The 21,138-nt window shown below is 48.6% G+C and overlaps 2 protein-coding genes across 2 annotated transcripts in view; both read right to left on the minus strand.

Annotated features, from left to right (window-relative positions):
• Positions 1-21,138, minus strand: part of LOC116957256 (uncharacterized) — a 631,244-nt gene that overhangs the window by 59,060 nt on the left and 551,046 nt on the right. The window lies entirely within an intron of this gene.
• On the minus strand, positions 117-19,800 carry LOC142906815 (uncharacterized). The gene is made up of 2 exons (XM_076055368.1): positions 19,613-19,800; positions 117-17,107 (listed from the first exon to the last, which is right to left on the minus strand). Exon 2 carries the CDS (start codon positions 3,337-3,339, stop codon positions 412-414), a length of 2,928 nt encoding a protein of 975 aa, XP_075911483.1. The 5' UTR covers positions 3,340-17,107; positions 19,613-19,800; the 3' UTR covers positions 117-411.

A 21,138-nucleotide genomic window follows, 5' to 3' on the forward strand; every position in this document is an offset into this window, starting at 1 on the left:
AAATCTTAAGGCCGAGTGATAGATGGAATCAAGCTTCTTCAGTTCAGTACTTGGAGCTGATTTATACACGATGTCACAGTAATCAAGTAGAGGCAGTATGGTAGCTTTTATCAGAATCAGAATCAGAAAGAGTTTTATTCGCCATGTAAGTTCACACCGACACGGAATTTACTTTGGCAGGATGGTGCATACATTCAACATATAGGAATCTAAAATCTTAAATAAGTTTTAAACAAGTCTTACTATAATAAGGGTTAAAAGTCTAACACTAAGGGGCTGAAGTATATAAAATTAAATAAATATCGAATATAAAATAGCTTTAAGATATAATTTAAAAATACAAATACAAATAGGGAAACATAGTTAATATCAGCAACGTGTCGTTATGTAGATCAAATGTTAAAAACAGTGTTAGCCCTTGGCCTTGTTTAACAGGCCAGCAGCAGATGGGAAGAAACTGTTTTTATGGCGTGAGGTTTTGGTCCTGATGGACCGAAGCCTTCTGCCGGAGGGGAGTAGCTGAAACAGAGAGTGTCCAGGGTGGGAGAAATCGGCCATAATCTTCCTCGCTCGCCTCATAGACCTTGTCGTGTGCAGGTCCTCGAGGGTCGGTAGATTGCAGGCAATTACCTTCTCAGCAGTGTGGATGATACGCTGCAGTCTACTCTTGTCCTTGGCAGTGGCAGCAGCGTACAAGACGGTTATGGAGGAGGTGAGGATGGATTCAATGATCGCTGTATAGAATTGCACCATCATTGTCTTTGGCAGGTTGAATTTCTTCAGCTGCCGTAGAAAGTACATCCTCTGTTGAGCTTTCTTAGTGAGGGAGCTGATGTTCAATTCCCACTTGAGGTCCCGGGAGAGAATAGTGCCCAGGAAGCGGAAGGACTCTACAATTTTGACTGGGGAGTCTAACAGGGTGATGGGGGTGAGTGGTGCTGTATTCTTCCTGAAGTCCACAACCATCTCAACTGTCTTTAGAGCATTTAGCTCTAAGTTGTTCTGGCTACACCAGGTCACCAGATTGTCAGCTTCCCACCTATAGTCAGACTCATCCCCACCAGAGATCAGCCCAATGAGGGTGGTGTCATCCGCAAACTTCAATAGTTTGACGGACAGATGATTGGAGGTGCAGCTGTTGGTATACAGGGAGAAGAGCAGAGGGGAAAGGACGCAGCCCTGAGGAGTTCCGGTGCTGATGGACCTGGAGCCAGAGACTTGTGTTCCCAGCTTAACGCACTGCTTCCTGTCAGACAGGAAGTCTGTGATCCATTTACAGGTGGTGTATGGCACGTTCAGCTGGAAGAGCTTGTCCTGAAGCAGGGCAGGGATGATGGTGTTGAAGGCAGAGCTGAAGTCCACAAACAGGATCCTGGCGTAGGATGCTGGGGCGTCCAGATGCTGTAGGGTGAAGTGGAGGGCCATGTTAACTGCATCGTCCACAGACCTGTTGGCTCTGTAGGCAAACTGAAGGGGGTCCAGGAGAGGGTCTGTGATGGCTTTGAGGTGTGCCAGGACCAGGCGCTCAAAAGACTTCATTACCACAGATGTAAGGGCGACCGGTCTGTAATCATTTAGTCCTGTTGGCCTTAGCTTTTTGGGCACAGGGATGATGGTGGAGGACTTGAGACAGGCTGGTACATGGCATGTCTCCAGGGAGGTGTTAAAGATGTTGGTGAACACCGGAGACAGCTGGTCAGCGCAGTGCCTGAGGGTGGCTGGAGAGACAGAGTCCGGCCCGGCTGCTTTGCGTGGATTCTGCCTCTTGAAAAGTCTATTAACTTCTCCCTCCTGAAAGGAGATAGTCGTCTCTGTAGTATTGGTGGGGGATGGGGCCTCTTGGGTTGGAAGGGGTGGTTCAGGACAGTCCAATTGTCTTTCAAATCTACAGTAGAACTCGTTCAGGTCGTTGGCTAGGCGGGAGTCGTTAGTGGTGTGGGGGGCTCTGGGTTTGTAGTTGGTGATCTGCCTGAGCCCTCTCCAGACAGAAGCAGCGTCGTTTGTAGAGAACTGGTGTTTTAGTCTCTCTGAGTACAGTCGTTTAGCCTCTCTCACCGCTTTGCTAAACCTGTTCTTCGACTCCTTGAATCTGTCTCTATCTCCACTCCTAAACGCTTCCTCCTTCTCCAACCTCAACCTTCTGAGCTTTGCTGAGAACCAGGGCTTATTGTTGTTAAAGTTCACCCTGGTACGTGTTGGGATACAGCAGTCCTCACAGAAGCTGATGTAGGACGTCACAGCCTCTGTGAGTTCATCCAGACTATTGGTAGCAGTCGTGAACATATCCCAGTCAGTACAGTCTAAGCACGCCCGCAAATCTTCCACAGCCTCACTGGTCCACTGTTTAGATGTCCTCACAGCAGGTTTACAGAGTTTTAGTTTCTGCCTGTATGCAGGAATCAGGTGGACCATGGCATGGTCAGAGTGTCCTAGTGCTGCTCGGGGGACGGCGTGGTAGGCTCTACTGACTGTAGTGTAGCAGTGATCCAGAGTGTTCCCTTCTCTGGTTGGGCATTTAATGAATTGTATGTATTTAGGGAGTTCGTGGCTGAGATTACCTTTGTTAAAGTCGCCAAGTACGATAACCAACGAATCTGGATTTGCTCGCTCCACACTCAGAATCTGATCGGCGAGCATGCGTTGGGCCTCTTTAACCTGAGGACAAGGCGGCAAATAAACTCCGACCAAAATGAGCGACGCGAACTCGCGAGGCGAGTAAAACGGTTTACAGGTTATAAAAATTGATTCAAGGAGTGGAGAACAATGTTGCAGAATCACTGTGACATCTACACACCAGCCACTGTTAATGTAAAAACAAATACCACCGCCTTTCGTCTTGCCGGAGAGTGCTATGTCACGATCCGATCTTACAAGATGGAATCCTGCTAGTTGTAGCGAAGTGTCCGGAATCAAATCACACAGCCATGTTTCCGTGAAGCACAATGCAGAAGCTGAAAGAAAGTCTTTGTTTTTTACCATCAGTAGCTGAAGTTCATCCATTTTGTTGTACAGTGAACGTACGTTGGAGAGGAAAAAGCTCGGAAGCACTGTTCGGATCCCGCGTCTGCGTAGCCGTACTAGAGCCCCCGACCGTTTACCCCTTGGGCGGCGTTTCGTTGCTTGAGCAAAGCCTAGCGCGGCATTGACTAGAATGCCTACTAATTCTGCCGCTGGAAGCAGAAAAGTAGGAATTAAATCCACAGGAGTTGTTTCCCTGATATTTAAAAGTTCGTCTCTTGTTAGAGAACTCCGAAAATCTTGGCAAAACACTGAATTGACAGACAAAACAAGACAAAACAGGGCGCACCGACCGGCTGAGGCTACCATCATCAGCGCCATCTTCGCACCAGCACGGGTGTGCTGAACAGCAGGACTCTCTCACCAGCACTGGTGTGTTGAACAGTAGGCCCCTCTCACCAGCATGGGAGTGGTGAACAGCAGGCCCCTCTCACCAACACGGGTGTGATGAACAGTAGGCCTCTCTCACCAGCATGGGAGTGAACAGCAGGCCCCTCTCACCAACACGGGGGTGATGAACAGCACGCCCCTCACACCAGCACGGGTGTGATGAATAGTAGGCCTCTCTCACCAGCACGGGTGTGATGAACAGCAGGCCCCTCTCACCAGCACGGGTGTGTTGAACAGCAGGCCCCTCTCACCAGCACGGGTGTGTTGAACAGCAGGCCCCTCTCACCAGCACGGGTGTGTTGAACAGCAGGCCCCTCTCACCAGCACGGGTGTGCTGAACAGTAGGCCCCTCTCACCAGCACGGGTCTGTTGAACAGCAGGCCCCTCTCACCAGCACGGGTGTGTTGAACAGCAGGCCCCTCTAACCAGCACGGGTGTGTTGAACAGCAGGCCCCTCTCACCAGCACGGGTGTGCTGAACAGTAGGCCCCTCTCACCAGCACGGGTCTGTTGAACAGCAGGCCCCTCTCACCAGCACGGGTGTGCTGAACAGTAGGCCCCTCAACACGGGTGTGCTGAACAGCAGGCCTCTCTCACCAACACGGGTGTGCTGAACAGTAGGCCCCTCAACAGCAGGCCCCTCTCACCAGCACGGGTGTGCTGAACAGCAGGCCCCTCAACACGGGTGTGCTGAACAGCAGGCCTCTCTCACCAGCACCGGTGTGCTGAACAGCAGGCCCCTCTCACCAACACGGATGTGATGAACAGCAGGCCCCTCTCACCAGCACGGGTGTGCTGAACAGCAGACCCCTCAACACGTGTGAGCTGAACAGCAGGCCTCTCTCACCAGCACGGGTGTGCTGAACAGCAGGCCCCTCTCACCAGCACGGGTGTGCTGAAAAGCAGGCCCCTCTCACCAGCACGGGTGTGTTGAACAGCAGGCCTCTCTCACCAGCAAGGGTGTGCTGAACAGCAGGCCCCTCAACACGGGTGTACTGAACAGCAGGCCTCTCTCACCAGCACGGGTGTGATGAACAGCAGGCCCCAAAACAGCAGGCCTCTCTCACCAGCACGGGTGTGATGAACAGCAGGCCTCTCTCACCAGCACGAGTGTGTTGAACAGCAAGCCCCTCTCAAGACAAAACAAGACAAAACTGGACAAATCAGGGCGCACCAACCGGCCGAGGCTGCCATCATCGGCGCCATCTTGACCATCAATTCCAAACGGAACATAGGGGGGGAGCAGTGCTTGTGTCGATACAGCAAACCAATTTTTTCTATTTGTCTTTTTACCAATATAATCAATGTGATCTTCAAAATTCAGTTTTGAATCCAGGATGACCCCAGGATACTTATAGATCTTGATTTGCTCTATTTGATAATTATTTAAGGAATGTAATTGGGTAAAAATAACTTCCTGCTTTAGTCCTGGTGAGAAGCATAGTACCTTGGTTTTGGAGATATTCAGGATTAGTTTAAGAGCAACTAGCTGATGTTGTAGTTTGTTGAAATCACCCTGGAGCTTAGCAATCACGTCATCCGGAGAGCGGCCAGCAGTAATCAGTATCGTGTCATCTGCAAAACGATTTACCCTGGAATGATCCAGGTCAGTGCCCAAGTCATTGACATATAGAGAAAACAAGAGGGGGCCGAGGATGGAACCCTGTGGAACCCCTCTTGTTATCTTAACACTGTTTGACCTCCAACCATCTGTGAATACAGTTTGGGTGCGAGAAAAGAGGTAATTTTTTAACCATTTTACTGCGTTTTTGGAAAAACCAAGGCAACTTGGTTTACTAAGCAGGGTGTTGTGTTCTACTATATCAAAAGCTGACAGGTCAAGAAAAAGACAGACACAGTACTGCTTATTATCAAGGCGACTGTAAATGTGATTCAGAGTGTCTAATGCAGCAGATGTGGTGCTGTATTTTTTCCGGAACCCAGATTGTTTTAGATGTAGTAGATTGTTGGTGGACAGGAAACTGCTAATTTGGTAGTTCAATAATTTTTCATAAATTTTCATCAACGGGGACAAAATTGAGATAGGTCAGTAGTTGTCTGGATCATCTTTAGGGCCCCCTTTGTGAAGTGGACGGACATAGGAATGTTTCCATTCTAGAGGAACTGATGCTTCTTTGATGGACAGGTTGACAATGTGGGCTATACGTTTGTATATTAGGTGACCAACAGTTAGTAGAGCAAAGACGGGAACACTATCTGCTCCGGTAGAGGAGGACCCTTTGAGGTAGGACAGTTGTTTCAGAACATTACTTTCGTGGATTGGCCGGAAACTAAATTTGTTTAATGTTTGGACAGGGGTGTAGGAATTTGCATGAGCAGGGGTGACTCCCAATACATTATCAAAAAGATTACCAGCTTCAAAAAATGAAGGTTAAAATTGTCAACTATTTTTTGGGGATCTGAAAAATATTCCCCACTTTGGTTAAGCTCAAAGGGCAAATTATCTGTTTTGGATGCCTTTTTGATACATTTGATTGTTTTCCAGAAAATCCTGGCATTTTCATGCGATTCCAGGAGAGTGGAGGAAAAGTAGGCATGTTTTGCATGCCTGATTTTTTTGACGCATCTATTCCTTAAAATCCTGTATTCTAGCCAGTCATTGAGCAAATTACTTTTCTGAGCACATGCCCAAGCCTTGTCCCTAGTTTTCATGAGCTTTGTAATAAAAGCTTCAAACCATGGTGGGCGGTTGCTTTAGTTTTAAATCTAACCAACGGAGCATGTTTGTTAAGAATTTGGAGAAACGTGTACCTTGCCCCTTGGGTGCGTGAGCTCAACAACAACGTGAACATTATTGTGTGTGTACAAACTGTGTATACACTGTGTGTGTGTGTATACACTGTGTACTGTGTTTCAGCTTCAGTTTTTCAGTTTCATTTATTTGTTTAACACGTAAGCTTTCGCGACCAATATTATTCATAATAAAGGTTTTTGGGTTAGATCGCGTTATTTATAAATGTGTCGTAACCCTCCACCCCCCATCATGGCCAATCAGCAGAAAAAGTGTCAGGTTGACAAAAGACAAATAGTTCACTACTTTAGCCCACCGGTGTGTTGAAGAGTGAATCCACAACATTTACAGTTTGAGTACGTTTTGCTGGTAATTACATCCAGCATCATCGGGCAATTCGCCAGAATGGTAAAGTCCTCGCTTGCTCCCGGTCTTAAATAGAGCAGCAGGGTGACATCATCATTTAACTCATTTCAGGTGCAGTGATTTGAGGCGGAGGGGGAGGGTATTGTAATTATATAATCGATTGGTAATCAGTCAATGGTTGATTAGTAATGAATTGTAGATTGGTAATTAGTTGTAATGTGTTTTATTGTGTTTATATGCTACGTTAGTAATCCGTTAATTAGTATGTGTTTCCCCTATAAGGAATTGTAATATGTATTATTTAATAATACGCTTCCAAGCCGCACTAAGCCTGTAGCTGTCAGAGTGATTAAAGATATTTCTATTCCTCTCAATTTCAATGGATTATCTGATTAGTTTTTGCCAGAAATAATTAGTTTTACACAACACTTCAACGTTATCAAAATCAATTGAGTGTCCTTGTTGACAAGCATGTTCTGCCACTGCCGACAGTTGTGTTTGAGATAATTTAATTTATTTGATGTTCTTTTAGTCTTATGCTGATGTTACGTCCCGTCTGTCCAATATAGCATTTGCCACATAAACAATTAATCCGATATAAACTTCTGTTGATAATTTAGGTAATGCGTCTTTAGTACAAGATACTAGTTTTTGAATTTTGTGTACTGTACCAAATCTTACTGTAATGTTTTGCTTTTGCAAAACACGGGCTAATTTGTCAGTTACTCCTGAGATATATGGAATTTTAATTGTTTTAACAATCTGATCGCTTTCAGCAGTATTGCTTTGCGATCGTGATTTGGCATTCAGTGCTCTGTTAATTTGAGCATTATTGTAGCCATTCTGTCGTAGTGCTTCTTTAACGTGTTTGATCTCTCTCACTAGACTTTCACTATCTGACACTGTTTTAGCCCGATCTATGAGCGTCTTGATAAGAGAGGATTTCTGAGCTGGATGATGATGCGAATCTGCATTCAGATAGGCATCAGTGTGCGTTTGCTTTCTGTAAACGCTGTGTTATTTTACCGTTTAGGCCATGTCCAAGCAAAATATCTAGGAATGGGAGTATGTTACTCACCTCCATTTCCATGGTGAACTGGATGGCCGGGTTTTGTGCATTTAGATGATTTAGAAAATCATTAAGGGTAACTTTACCATGTGGCCAGACAACCAAAGTGTCATCTACATATCTAAACCAAAAAGATGGTTTTAATGTGCTCGAGGCAAGTGCTCTTATTTCAAAGTTTTCCATGTACAGATTTGCTATAGCAGGGGATGAAAAAGGAGAGCCCATTGCTGCTCCTTCCTTTTGTTTAAAGAAATCCCCTCTCCATAAGAAGTGTTATTTAAACAATGGTCAGCAAGTTTCGGAATATCTTTTGGTAAACCTATATTCTTTACTAGTGTATCAAGTAATTTAAGCGATTCGTTCACTGGAACCTGTGCATATAGAAATCACGTCAAAACTTATCAGAATATCATTAGGATTAAGTTTAATATCTTTAATCACATTCACAAGATGTTCTGAATTTCTTATGAATGAAGATGTCCTACCGATGTAGGGTTGTATTTGTTTTGTTATATATTTTGCTAATTTATATGTGGCAGAGCCAATTGCATTGACTATGGGTCGTAATGGTATGTCGATTTTATGAATCTTTGGTAGCCCATACAGTCTAGGTGGTTTTGAGGCCCTTGGCTTAATTTGGTATTGCTCATTCTTAGGGATTAATGAATTTGCAATTATTGCAGTAGGCTTACATTCTAAAGTATTAGTTGGATCTCATTTAATTTTAATGTAGGTACTTTTCTCTAGTAAATTTCTAATTTTATTATCATAATCGGCTTGTGACATCACTACAGTAGTGCGCCTTTATCAGCTGCCAGGATTTGGATATCTTTATTTACACGCAGCTCTCTGAAGGCTTTTGCCTCGTTAGAGCTATTTACTTTTGGAACTTTGCTATTCTCAATTACTTTGGCAACCTCGTGTCTAGTCATCTCTGCCTCATTATGTGGAAGTAGTCTTACTGCTGATTCTACCTCAGCAATTATCTCATCCACTGTAATTGTACGTGGGGTAATGGCGAAGTTAAGGCTTTTAGAAAGAACAGAGATCATGTCACTGGTTAAAACAGTGTTAGCAAAGTTCATTACGGTTTTGTTTTTAAATTGTTCGTTTTTAGTAGGAATTTGTTTATTATGAAGTCTAGAAAATTTATTAATTTGGTGGGTTTTTGTTAGATTAAACACATTATCAGCCGATTGTTGTGTTATGGTATCGATTATATTCCAATAATGCATGGATACACTATTGCTTATATCTAAGTGTAACTGCTTTAGCGATTCTGAAATGTGAGATAATTCACTCCTGTTGTGCTGTATTCTCTCTATTAATAATTCACTAGCTTTGTGTAGTATTTGGCTAGCTTTAGAAGACTTTATGTGATGTTTTATTTTAACTGCGTTAGGCATTACCTTTGAATCTCTGCACCTTTTGAGGAACGCCAGTGAAGATATCAATTTCATCCGCTTAATGCGGAGCTTCTCCAACTTTCTGGTTTTAAGAAAAGTATCCTCCCCATAGAGGTTAGTCAGTTTAACACGTAGGCTTTCGCGACCAATATTATTCATAAAGGTTTTTTGGTTAGATCGCGTTATTTATAAATGTGTCATAACCCTCCACCACCCGACACGGCCAATCAGCAAAAAAAGTGTCACGTTGACAAAAGACAAATAGCTCACTACTTTAGCCTACCGGTGTATTGAAGAGTGAATCCACAACATTTACAGTTTGAGTACGACGTTTCGCTGGTAATTACATCCAGCATCATCGGGCAATTCGCCAGAATGGTAAAGCCCTCGCTTGCTCCCGGTCTTAAATAGAGCAGCAGGGTGACGTCATAATTTAACTCATTTCAGGTGCAGTGATTTGAGGTGGAGGGGGGGGGTATTGTAATTATATAATCGATTGGTAATCAGTCAATGGTTATTTTTAGTAATGAATTGTAGATTGGTAATTAGTTGTAATGTTTTATTGTGTTTATGTTAGTAATCCGTTAATCAGTATGCGTTTCCCCTATAAGGAATTGTAATATATATTATTTAATAATACGCTTCCAAGCCGCACTAAGCCTGTAGCTGTCAGAGTGATTAAAGATATTTCTATTCCTCTCAATTTCAATGGATTCTCTGATTAGTCTTTGCCAGTAATAATTAGTTTTACACAACACTTCAACGTTATCAAAATCAATTGAGTGTCCTTGTTGACAAGCATGTTCTGCCACTGCCGACAGTTGTGTTTGAGATAATTTAATATTTCTTTAATGTTCTTTTAGTCTTATGCTGATGTTACGTCCCGTCTGTCCAATATAGCATCTGCCACATAAACAATTAATCCGATATACACCTTCTGTAGATAATTTAGGAAATGCGTCTTTAGTGCAAGATACTATTTTTTGAATTTTGTGTACTGTACCAAATTTTACTTAATGTTTTGCTTTTGCAAAACACAGGCTAATTTGTCAGTTACTCCTGAGATATATGGAATTTTAATTGTTTTAACAATCTGATCGCTTTCAGCAGTATTGCTTTGCGATCGTGATTTGGCTGTGTATACACTGTGTGTACTGTGTGTATGTACAAACTGTGTATACACTGTGTGTGTGTACAAACTGTGTATACACTGTGTGTGTACTGTGTGTACAAACTGTGTATACACTGTGTGTACTGTGTGTACAAACTGTGTATACACTGTGTGTGTTCTGTGTGTGTGTACAAACTGTGCATACACTGTGTGTGTATTGTGTGTGTGTGTACAAACTGTGTATACACTGTATGTGTACTGTATGTGTGTGTGTACAAACTGTGTATACACTGTGTGGGTTCTGTGTGTCTGGCAGAGCAAGCCAGTGGTACAACCCCAGAGCCACGAAGGCCGATGTCCTTTTCAGGGCCGGATTCGTGTGGCTGGTGGTCGAGACCTGTGCCGAAGCTGGGCCAGGTCAATTAGTCTCCTTGAGAGGAGGATCGTAGGATAGAGGGAAGTAGAGGAGTTAACTTGGGGTGTTAGCTTGGGAAATACTTCCCTCAGTATAACGAGTGAAGAGGCTGTAGTGTCACCGCAGCGGAGCAACTCGGCCGGCGCTACCCCCTCCTCGCACCCCCCCCCCCCCCACCCCCACGAATGCACGCCCCACTAAACACTTACATGCACCCCCGTAGGGTCTCGAGGAGGGATCACCTGGTACGATGGGTTTTCACCAGAGGACCCCACTAGCAGGGACGTTCCACGGTTTCCCCGGACCAGGAAATTGGCTGAGCCCCCCAGACCGGATTTCATGGTGGCCCCCAAAGAAGGGGGCGTAGAGCTTTACAGGATGGCCGCGATGAAGCATACACAACACGGTGGGGGGGGGGGGGGGACCTCAAGGCCAGCACCCAGCAGCAGGGTTAACAGTGGGGAGGGAGGGAAAAGGAGCGCAATCTACCAACCCTCGAGGACCTGCACACCACGAGGACCATGAGGCGAGCGAGGAAGATTTGTGGCCGATTGCTCCCACCCTGGCCACTCTCTCTTTCAGCTACTCCCCTCCGGCAGAAGGCTGTGGTCCATCAGGAGCAAAACCTCACGCCACAAAAACAGATTCTTCCCATCCGCTGGTGGCCTCTTCAACAAGGCCAAGGACTTACACTGACTTTAACATTTTATCTACAAAATGACACCTTGCCAATATTAACTATGTTACCCTATTTGTATTTTTTATTTATTTTAAGATTGTATCTTATAGCTATTTTATATTCTATATTTATTCAATTTTATATACTTTAGCCTCTTGGTGTTAGACTTTGAACCCTTATTATAGTAAGACTTGTTTACCACTTAAGATTTAAGTTTCCTATATGTTGAATGTATGCACCATCCTGCCAAAGTAAATTCCGTGTCTGTGTGAACTTTCATGGCGAATAAAACCCTTTCTGATTCTGATTCTTTCTGATTCTGATAGGAGGTTAGGCGCGTACGAAGGGTGCTGGCTGGAGGGGGCCATAAACGGGGGTCCCCATTCGCTCCGGGAAATGAATCTTAGCACAGGCTGACGTTGTGACGCGTGGTGCATGTGTCCGCGTGAAGAGCGGTGGGAGAGCGATCGGCGTACGACGGTGTTTGGATGACTATAAATCAGTGTGGGTGTGACGCGCGCGCATATTAAAATACCAACGGTTGCCGCTCCGGCGCGTGTCAATGCGCGCACCACAGTATTAACGGTGAGACACGCGCGAGGGTCGCGTGGAGAAACCGCGTGGGTGGGTGGGGCAGGGGGCCGCGCGAGCGCCGATTAATTTATTTATACTCGGACCGCGCGGGAGCGTTCGCCTTTTTGACACAACGGCTTAGTGGAAATTATTAATTACACACACACACAGCGGCGAGTCAAACACTTGCGTAATCCAGGCAGTTAGGACCCGCGAGTGGGGGAAGGCACGCGGCGCGTAATCAACCCCTAGGCGGGGTCGGCCAGCCGCCAGCTATGTCGGTCCGAGAGGACCCTGGTACGGGAGGGGGGGGGGCGGTCACCCGCTCGGGGGCCCCGAAAGACGCAAACGCGGAGGGGACGGGGGTGGTGGAGGCAAACATCACCCCCCCCCCCACTCTCGCTCGTGGAGAGTGAGAGATCAGCCCCCACGTAATGGGGAGTGGGGAGGGGGGCATCAGCCCCCACAAATTGGTGTCAGAGGTGGTACGAACCCCCACATCCCCACGGGAGAGGTGCGTAGCACCACATGCAAAATTAAGGAATGTGTTCACCGGCCAGGGGACCCCTTCACGGAAAGCGTTTGCCCGCAACATCATAGGGGCTAAAGACATTAATGGCTGGATGGACGCGCAGGCGTTACGCCGACTTGCTATGAACCTGGATGGGCGGGCGGGCGGCCGACTTTGTGGAGGCCCTACCCGCAAGCGCGCAAACCCAATTAGAGGAGTTGATGCGCTGACTTGACCTGCGCTTCGGTGCGCGTGATGAGGAGGCAAAGGCAGCCTTAGAGGCGTGCCGCCGCCAACCCGGCGAGGACTTTTCTACCTATGCCGAGGATGCGCGCGCGCTAACAAAGATCGCACGCCCGGGGTACACGACCGAGGCGATTGAGGACCTCGCCGCCGAGAAGATCCAGCGGTACTTGGCTCGCACCTCGTGGTGGCAGCCCGATGTAAGCTGTGCACGTCTACCCTTTAACGCCCTTGTCGAGCGTGCGCATGAATGCGAGAGACTGTCTAGTGAGCGCGAGCAAAGCTTCGGGGGGCTGGGACGAGAGCGTGCCATCGCGAGCCTACTCCCAGAGGAGGAAGAGGAGGAGGAGGAGCTCGCCAGGACGGTAAGGGGGTGGGCAAGGGAGCCCCCGGGACCCCGCGACACAACCCCGGGCTGGGTAGTGGGGATACAGACGGGCATCGGGAGGATAGACAACAAGGTGGCCCAAGTTGGCGGGGAGGTGGCCCAAGTTGGCGGGGAGGTGAACCGAATTAGCGGGGAGGTGACCCAAGTGCTCGGCCATATCACCAAACTGCAGTCTACCGTGGAGACGATCCAGTCCGAGATGGGTGAACTACGCTCCACGTTAGGAGGGCTAACCGGGAGGGTGGCCCGACTAGAGGCAGAGTCTGGAGGGGAAGTAGGGAGTGGGCGGGGAAGCCCCTAGGGGCCGCCGCCCTTCCCCGGGCGTGCTACCTGTGCGACCGTCGAGGGCATCTCGTGAGAGACTGTCCTCAGATCGCCCGCGCTAGACACGCGCCAGGGTTAAACTCTAGGGAGTGAACCAACTAGGGGTGCAATCGACACGGTCCCAACACAAAAAGACAATAATAATGGCGAGCGAGTGACCTCCACACAGATTCCGGCAACAACACCCAAGGAGGCGGTGAGGACGGGTGACTGGCGGCGGGAGCTGGTGGCGGGAATCACGGGGGCCACGTCGCTGGTGGAAGGGCAGGTGAACGGGCGGCGTACCCGGATTCTGTTGGACACGGGGGCGGTGGCCTCACTCGTGAGCGCCGCGCACTGCAGCGTGCTCGGGGTTGACGTGGGCCGCCTGCAGGCCCCGGATCGTGCGCTGCACACCGCAAGCAGAGCAGGGATGGGGCTGCTGGGGAAGGTCACCCTGGAAGTCCATCTCGGACACCAGGTGTGCACCCAGGTGTTATGCCACGAGTGTATCGCAGGTACTGACCTCCTGGAAAAGTTGGGGCTCAACGTGCAGCCCCGCCAGCGATGCGCCACCATGGAAGGCAGCGGGGAGCGGATTCCGCTTCACACCCGTGGCCGCTACCCTGGTGTCGGCCGTCACCATCGGGCCGCTCGCCGAGATGCTGGTGCCCATGGCAGCACCCTCCACTGACCCCGCACATCGACCATCGGGCGAGGTAATGCTGACTCCTCACCCGGAGTTGGCAGTGCGGTACGGAGTGGTGGGATCAGCCACGCTGGTCAACGCAGACGGGGGGGCGACTGTTCATGCGGGTGTTTAACCCACACGGTACCCCGGCAATGCTATGACGCACCACGGTATCCACCATACACCCCCTGCACGCGCGCCACTCTAACGACTCGGTGTTTGCACTCTGGGCTGAGGACCCCGGTCACCCCGAGGACAACCAGGACCTGGCCTGGCGGGTCGGCCCGACTCTCCGAGCCGAGGTCGCCCCCTTGCGTGATGCGTTACATGTACCCTGGGCGGATTTACCTAAGGGGGAGGCCGATCAGCTGCGCGGGTTGTTGCGGGAGTACGCCGACGTGTTCAGTGAGCACGATTCGGATGTGGGCCAGACAGACCTCGTTAAGCACCAAATTGACACCGGTGCAGCCCGACCCATCAAACTCCCCGCATACCGAGTGGGCGCGCCTGAACGGGCCCAGATCAAAGAAGCAGTCGTGGATATGCTCCGTGATAACATAATCCAGCCCTCGGCGAGCCCCTGTTCTGCACCGGTGTAGTGGCCTTAATGACGTCGGAGACTGTTCGTAGAGGCAACACGTATTTATTACCAACTCTTCGATCACAGTAACGAATCTAATACTCTCCACCTGTACTCTACAGAGGGAACGGTCCCCGAGCTCAAGCCTACGCTAGTTCCCTGGTTCCCTCCAACCTGGCCCTATCTCCCGAGGCTATCTGACCTAGCCCAGCTTCGGCGTAGGTCACGACCACCAGCCACACGAGTCCGGCCCTTAAAAGGACATCGGGCCTCGCGGCTCTGGGGTCGTACCCTGGCTTGCTTTGCCCGGCCCTCAAAAGGACAGCGGGCCAAAGGAGTTCCAGGGTCTAGCCTGTTGATCTTCTTTCTTCACTGGTGCTTCATCTTGCTTGAGCCGAACTGAACTCCAGCACCCCGGGTCCCACCTTTTCTACAGTTCCTCACTCAGGGGTGGGGCTCGCGAGGGATCCCAGCATCCCCCACAGCCCCCCAGGGTGGTCCGTAGTGGACGTGGTTGTAACCACTGCCCTACAACCGCGTGTCCCCCCTCCCGTCACACCTCTACACCGGTTGTACTAGTGACGAAAAAGGATGGATCGACCCGGTTTTGCGTCGATTATCGAAAGTTAAATGCAGCTACCCTCAGCGACGCCTTCCCATCCCCCGCATCAATGACACCTTTGACAGCCTCGCAGGGGCGCGGTATTTTTCCACCCTCAATCTAGCGTCCGGGTACTGGCAGGTGGAGATGGTGGAGGAGGATCGGTCAAAGACCGCGTTTACCACCCCGATGGGACTGTTCGAGTTCCGAATACTCCCGTTCGGACTCACTAACGTGCCTGCGACATTCCAGCGGTTGATGGAGTTGGTGATGGGGGGCTTGCAGTGGGAACAGTGCCTAATTTACCTGGATGATGTGATAGTGTTCAGAAGATCTCTGTCTGAGCACTGGTCCAGGTTACGGGAGGTGTTCCAGCAACTGCGAGTAGCCCATCTCAAGCTCAAGCTGTGTGTTACCTTGCGCAGCGCGAGGTTGGGTACCTCGGACACCGCGTCAGCGAGGCAGGGGTGCGCACCGACCAGGAGAAGGTACGCGCCGTAGTGGAATGGCCAAGACTGAGGAACCTGACGGAGATCAGGTCGTTTTTGGGGCTAGCCACTTATTGTCGTCGATTTGTCAAGGGATTCAGCGAGATTGCACGCCCCCTCACCCAACTCACTTCCCCCAAGAATCCCTATCAGTGGACGGAGGACCACCTCACCCACACCCCCACCCTGGCTTTCCCTGACCCTTTCCACCAATTTTATTTTGGACACCGATGCCTTCAGCAGTGGGCTGGGCGCGGTGTTGTCACAGGTGTAGGAAGGGAGCGTATTGGCCCTCGCTCATGGATCGAGATCTACCAAACCCACTGTTCCACAAAAACTGGCCGCTCTTACCCTGCAGGTTGAACCTAGGAATTGAGTGTTCAACTTTATTGTTGTCATTAAAGGCCTGTGACAAAGGTGCATCTATTGGAGCGACATCGTCTCTGCCTTACACATCTACCGGGTCTCCATTTGACTTTGTATTGTCTCGGAGGAAGTCCACCCACACCTCCACTTCCACAAACTGCTGGGAGTTGCCTCGCTCTGCCTCACAGTCAGAGTTCTCCTCTTGCTTCACGTTGCCTCCATTGATGTGAAGGCCCAATTTTGGAGTTGAATCTTCATCTTCACATTTTACCATCACTTCTTCGCTCTTCACCATCACTTCTTCACATTTCACCTTCACCTCTTCATATTTCACCTCAATACCTTTAAAATTGTGCAAGTTGGGATTTTCTTCCGGTTGTTTCATGAGGGATGGGCTCATTGCGGCACTTTGACTTTCACAAGCTGATTGCAGACTCCACTCCTTGTGGATCTTCTGATGCTTGTGTGTTCTCTGGTGTACTTGAAGATTTGATGACTGTGCAAACGCCTTCCCACACACACTGCACTTGAAGGGTTTCTCTCCTGTGTGTTTTCTCTGGTGTACTTGAAGATGTGATGAACGTGCAAACGCCTTCCCACACACACTGCACTTGAAGGGTTTCTCTCCCGTGTGAGTTCTCTGGTGTCTTTGAAGATATGTTGAATGTGCAAACGCCTTCCCACACACACTGCACTTGAAGGGTTTCTCTCCCGTGTGTGTTCTCTGGTGTGTTACAAAAGTAAATGAATATGAAAACGCCTTGCTACACACACTGCACTTGAAGGGTTTCTCTCCTGTGTGTGTTCTCTGGTGTGTTACAAGAGGAGATGACTGTGCAAACGCCTTCCCACACACTGCACTTGAAGCGTTTATCTCCCGTGTGTGTTCTCTGGTGTGTTACAAGAGCAGATGACTGGGCAAACGCCTTCCCACACACACTGCACTTGAAGGGTTTCTCTCCCGTGTGTGTTCTCTGGTGTGCTACAAGAGCAGATGAACGTGCAAACGCCTTCCCACACACACTGCACTTGAAGGGTTTCTCTCCTGTGTGAGTTCTCTGGTGCCGTGTAAAATGTGCAGGACGATCCGTGCTGTTTGCACCGAGCCGTGCCGAGTGCCTTTGCTCCATCAGACAAATTCTGCAGAGGAAGCGACAGCTGCAGACAGAAAAAAACATCCAAACCATATACACGTCAGTATCGATGCACAGAGGAATGCATATACACAGTCACACGTCACTTACACGTCTATACTTATTCATATATTCATGGTAGAGTGAAAAATAGTCTCCAATTCATTACACGGGTAGTTTTGGCACACAATGAGAGGGCAAATGTCATAAGGAGTTGTCCTATGCTTTTTATGCGACGCGTGTGATCGGCATCGCGCTCGCTGAAGGTGTTTGCATTCGTATCTTCAAAATGAATGTTCACCCAAAACTCCGAGCACACAATTTCGGCTGTGTGGCTTCAAAAGGAATATTTATGAAAGCTAAATTCAGCTGACATGGCAAAGGGTGTGGAAAATAATACTATTTGTGTTATGCAGAAATTAATGTTCAATCGCAACTTAGAGGTGTGAAGCCAGGCACAGATGTCCTTGAATACTGGGATGAACAGTTCTGACTTCAGCTGCACGTGTGCTGTGATAACTTCCCGACTCCATTCTTACAAAGATTTGCAGAGGAAAACAAAAATATAAACTACCGTTTTGATATAACCTCCGTGCTCAATAGAGTTAATAGACTTTACTGCAAATACAAACTTGACCCTGTCACACACTCAGAGGTGGAGCCAGGATTTTCAGGTAGGAGGGGCAACCCCTTCAGCAATGAAAAATGATAGTTGTTGTTAGTAAGTTGTTAGTAAGGAGTTGTTAGTAAGTAAGGAGTTGTTCGTGAGTAAGGAGTTGTTAGTAGGGAGTTGTTAATAAGGAGTTGTTGGTAAGTAAGGAGTTGTTAGTAAGTAGGGCGTTGTTAGTAAGGAGTTGTTACTAAGGACTTGTCCCTTGCTTTTTATTCAACGCGTGTGATAGGCATCGTGCTCGCTGAAGGTGTTTGCCATCAGGGAAGTCGTGTACTGTATACGCAACTGCGCACAATTCTGAGTCGCTTGTAACTGCTTTGCCGTTAATTATTGCCAATTATGAACTCGGACTGTTGTCCTCTCATAGAGTCCCTGGCACGTAATAATATGCCACACGGTGGCAGTGGGGGTCGCAAAATGCTGATTTATCTATATATATAAAGGAAATGTGTGGATATGTGTGTCTGTTCGAAATGTTTAGCATACTTCCCGACATGCAACAAACTAGAAATTTGGCATGTGGGTAGCTTCCAGACTGGACACAATGCACACAGCATTAAAATAGTCGTCATATCTGAGATGTCACCCTATGCGGCAGCGTTGCGCAGTGTGCCTGCGGACGTCATGCATCCCCCCTCCCAACACTCCGCGAAGGCCATGTTTTAATCCAAGACAAGAATCAAAGTCCCGGGCGAAGCCGGGTAGTAAAGCTTGTCTATATATAAAAGCGAAATGTGTGGATATGTGTGTGTGTGTCTGTTCGAAATGTTTAGCATACTTCCCAACATGTAACACAGTTGAATTTTGGCATGTGGGTAGGTTCCATACTGTACACAATGTAAAAAGAATAAAAATAGACTTTTATATTTGGGGGGGGGGACCATGAAGTTTGTGGCGTCAACCCGCAACACACCTGAGTTAAGCGCTCTGCAATGCTCACCACTACCATATGGCTCTTCGCACGTCGTACTTCTAGAGCTGTTCACAGCGTGCCGGGATATTTTAGGCGGCGCTTTGCTCCTGGCCGATGAAGCCATTGGTTTCTCGGAGTTTCAATACATATCCGTGTGAAGAACGGGTACAACGGTTATCTTAAATATAAAGCAGAAATTACATCTGTTTGTTTGTGTGAAGCAAAACTCTCCAACGCTGAGCTCTGGCGTCATGAAATTTGCACAGCTTATGCTGTCTGGAATTTCTAAGTGAACGTGACTATTTTCAGCTTGCCACGTCATTCCCTTCCCGAGTTGCCAAAGTCGATATTACGTATAAGTGGGTTAAGGCCAAATTTCCTTCAGCGAAAAACATCCGATTTAGTTAAATTGATTTTTGTCAGCTTTTTTCTATCTTGCAAGCATCAATTTTTTTCAGGGGTTTTCAGTGAAATAAGGGAATATGAAATTAATCCAAGACAATAATCCAAGTCCCGGGTGAAGCCGGGTAGGGAAGCTAATTACTAATAAACCCCTAATTTCGATCGGATCGTTGGGGGGGCACGTGCCACCCTACCCCCACTGGCTCCACCACTGTCACGCACTGGCATGGTTTACAGGTGGTGGTGTGTCCAGACCCAAGCCTGGCCACCTTCACATGCTCAGCATTAATGCTTCCTCACTGCAACAAGTAATGCACTGAGGATCAATCAACACAGCCGAGGCTGCGTCTCCCTCTCTCTCCCCGTGGTCGCGTTGATTTCCCTCCCGATCCCCCGGTTTCCCCTCCACATGTATAGAGTGAACACCGCCACGCGTCTAGAGTGAACACCGCCACGCGTCCAGAGTGAACACCGCCACGCGTCCAGAGTGAACACAGCCACGTGTCTAGAGTGAACACCGCCACGCTGTTGACGAGCCTCACCTTGTGTTGTGGGCAGGTCGCTTCTGAAAACAAAAGCGGTACAACAGCTCAAACGGGCTTGGCCTGGTAAAAAAGAACGAAATAAAAACTGCGTGAATATTTAAAAGTAAAACAAAGTGACAAAGTGGCGAGCCGTGTGAAGACAAATTAAACTTAAGCGAGAGAATTGAAGCAAACGCGATCAGGCGAGGGCAAGAGGCAAGGCCACGCGTGGCTAGGCCCCGTGCTGTAAAGTTCAAACCTGGACATCGCTTCCATGCTCGCTGCTACTCAATTGACATCCCTACGAGAGAGAGCGAGGCTCTACCTCGGTAAACAAAAACAACCACAACAACAACCACAACCACCACCACAACAACCACCACAACCGCGATGAGAATTTCTCACCTCGGATTTCAGTGCACGGGCGGAGCAGCAGCTTCCTGTTATCTCGTGACGTCACGCGGCAGCAGGAGGTGACATGACGTCACTTGTGGGGATCGCTAACAATAGGCGGCTCCGTACGTGACATAATCTAGGTGAATAAATTATGTTAATGTACCCAGCCCATATGTAGAGGGATGGGGCGTGGGTGCTGAACCCGTCGCGACAGCTTTCACGAAATAATTATGTTAGTGAGCCGCCAGTCACTGGGCGTGGCCTTGCCCAAGTGTGGATTCTACTTGAACAGAAAACGGCAGCGACCCAGGCAGAGGTGACGTCACACTCAAGGGCGCCTTGGACGGGGTGGGGTGAATACCCTGGTGACATGACGTCACTAGCGAGGTACACCTCCCCCTGGCGTTTCACGCCGATGAGGTAATGCTGAGTGGTGACGTCACAGAGCGGGGTTGGAGTTTAAGTTGATTTAGATTCATTTTCCCTTGCTCCCTCCCTTTATCCGAGACCCCTTGGGTGTGTGAGCTCAGCAACAACAACGTGAACATTATTGTGAGTACACTGTGTGTACGTGCGCACACACAACGCGCAGGTCATTGCATATTTGTGTCAGGGTCAAAATTGGGGTAATTCCAAACATTATCCAGAAACTACACAACGGAGATGACGCGTCAATGATCGCCCCCTACCGACAGACTCATGTCCACGTGCAGGCCGGTGCAGGGCCACCTTGTGCCACACAGGGGCAGCTGCCACTTGGGGGGGGGGGGTCCTTCGCTTGTTTGAGATGAGATTCGATACGAAACACCGAGTTGCCGAGGCAATTAGGCAAGCGACTTATGAGTGCAAATATGATGTTGGTAACGTAGTGAATGCTTGGGAGCTTCATTGTCTCTCGCTCCTGCTGACAGATGTACCCAGCCCACAGCTCCACAGATATCAGCCGCTCCTCCTGTGTAGGTTCGGCTACGTACGGTGCGAAAGAAGTTCCAGATACACACAGAGACTCACACAGAAACCCACAGATAGCATGGTTGGCTACGTATGGTGCGAAATAAGTTCAACGTACACACAGAGACTCGGAGCAAGTTTGAGTCGCGTGCAGTCGTGGGCCATGAAAGTTGAATTGGCGCATGTTGCTACTGATA

Source organism: Petromyzon marinus, chromosome 71, assembly GCF_048934315.1.
Source record: "Petromyzon marinus isolate PM22_M1 ecotype Great Lakes invasive population chromosome 71, UKy_Petmar_22M1.pri1.0, whole genome shotgun sequence".
NCBI classification, from domain to species: Eukaryota; Metazoa; Chordata; class Hyperoartia; order Petromyzontiformes; family Petromyzontidae; genus Petromyzon; species Petromyzon marinus.

What these genes read in the sequence shown, in the direction of transcription:
- LOC142906815 (XM_076055368.1), bottom strand. Translation starts at nt 3,339, where the DNA reads ATGGCGCTGATGATGGTAGCCTCAGCCGGTCGGTGCGCCCTGTTTTGT.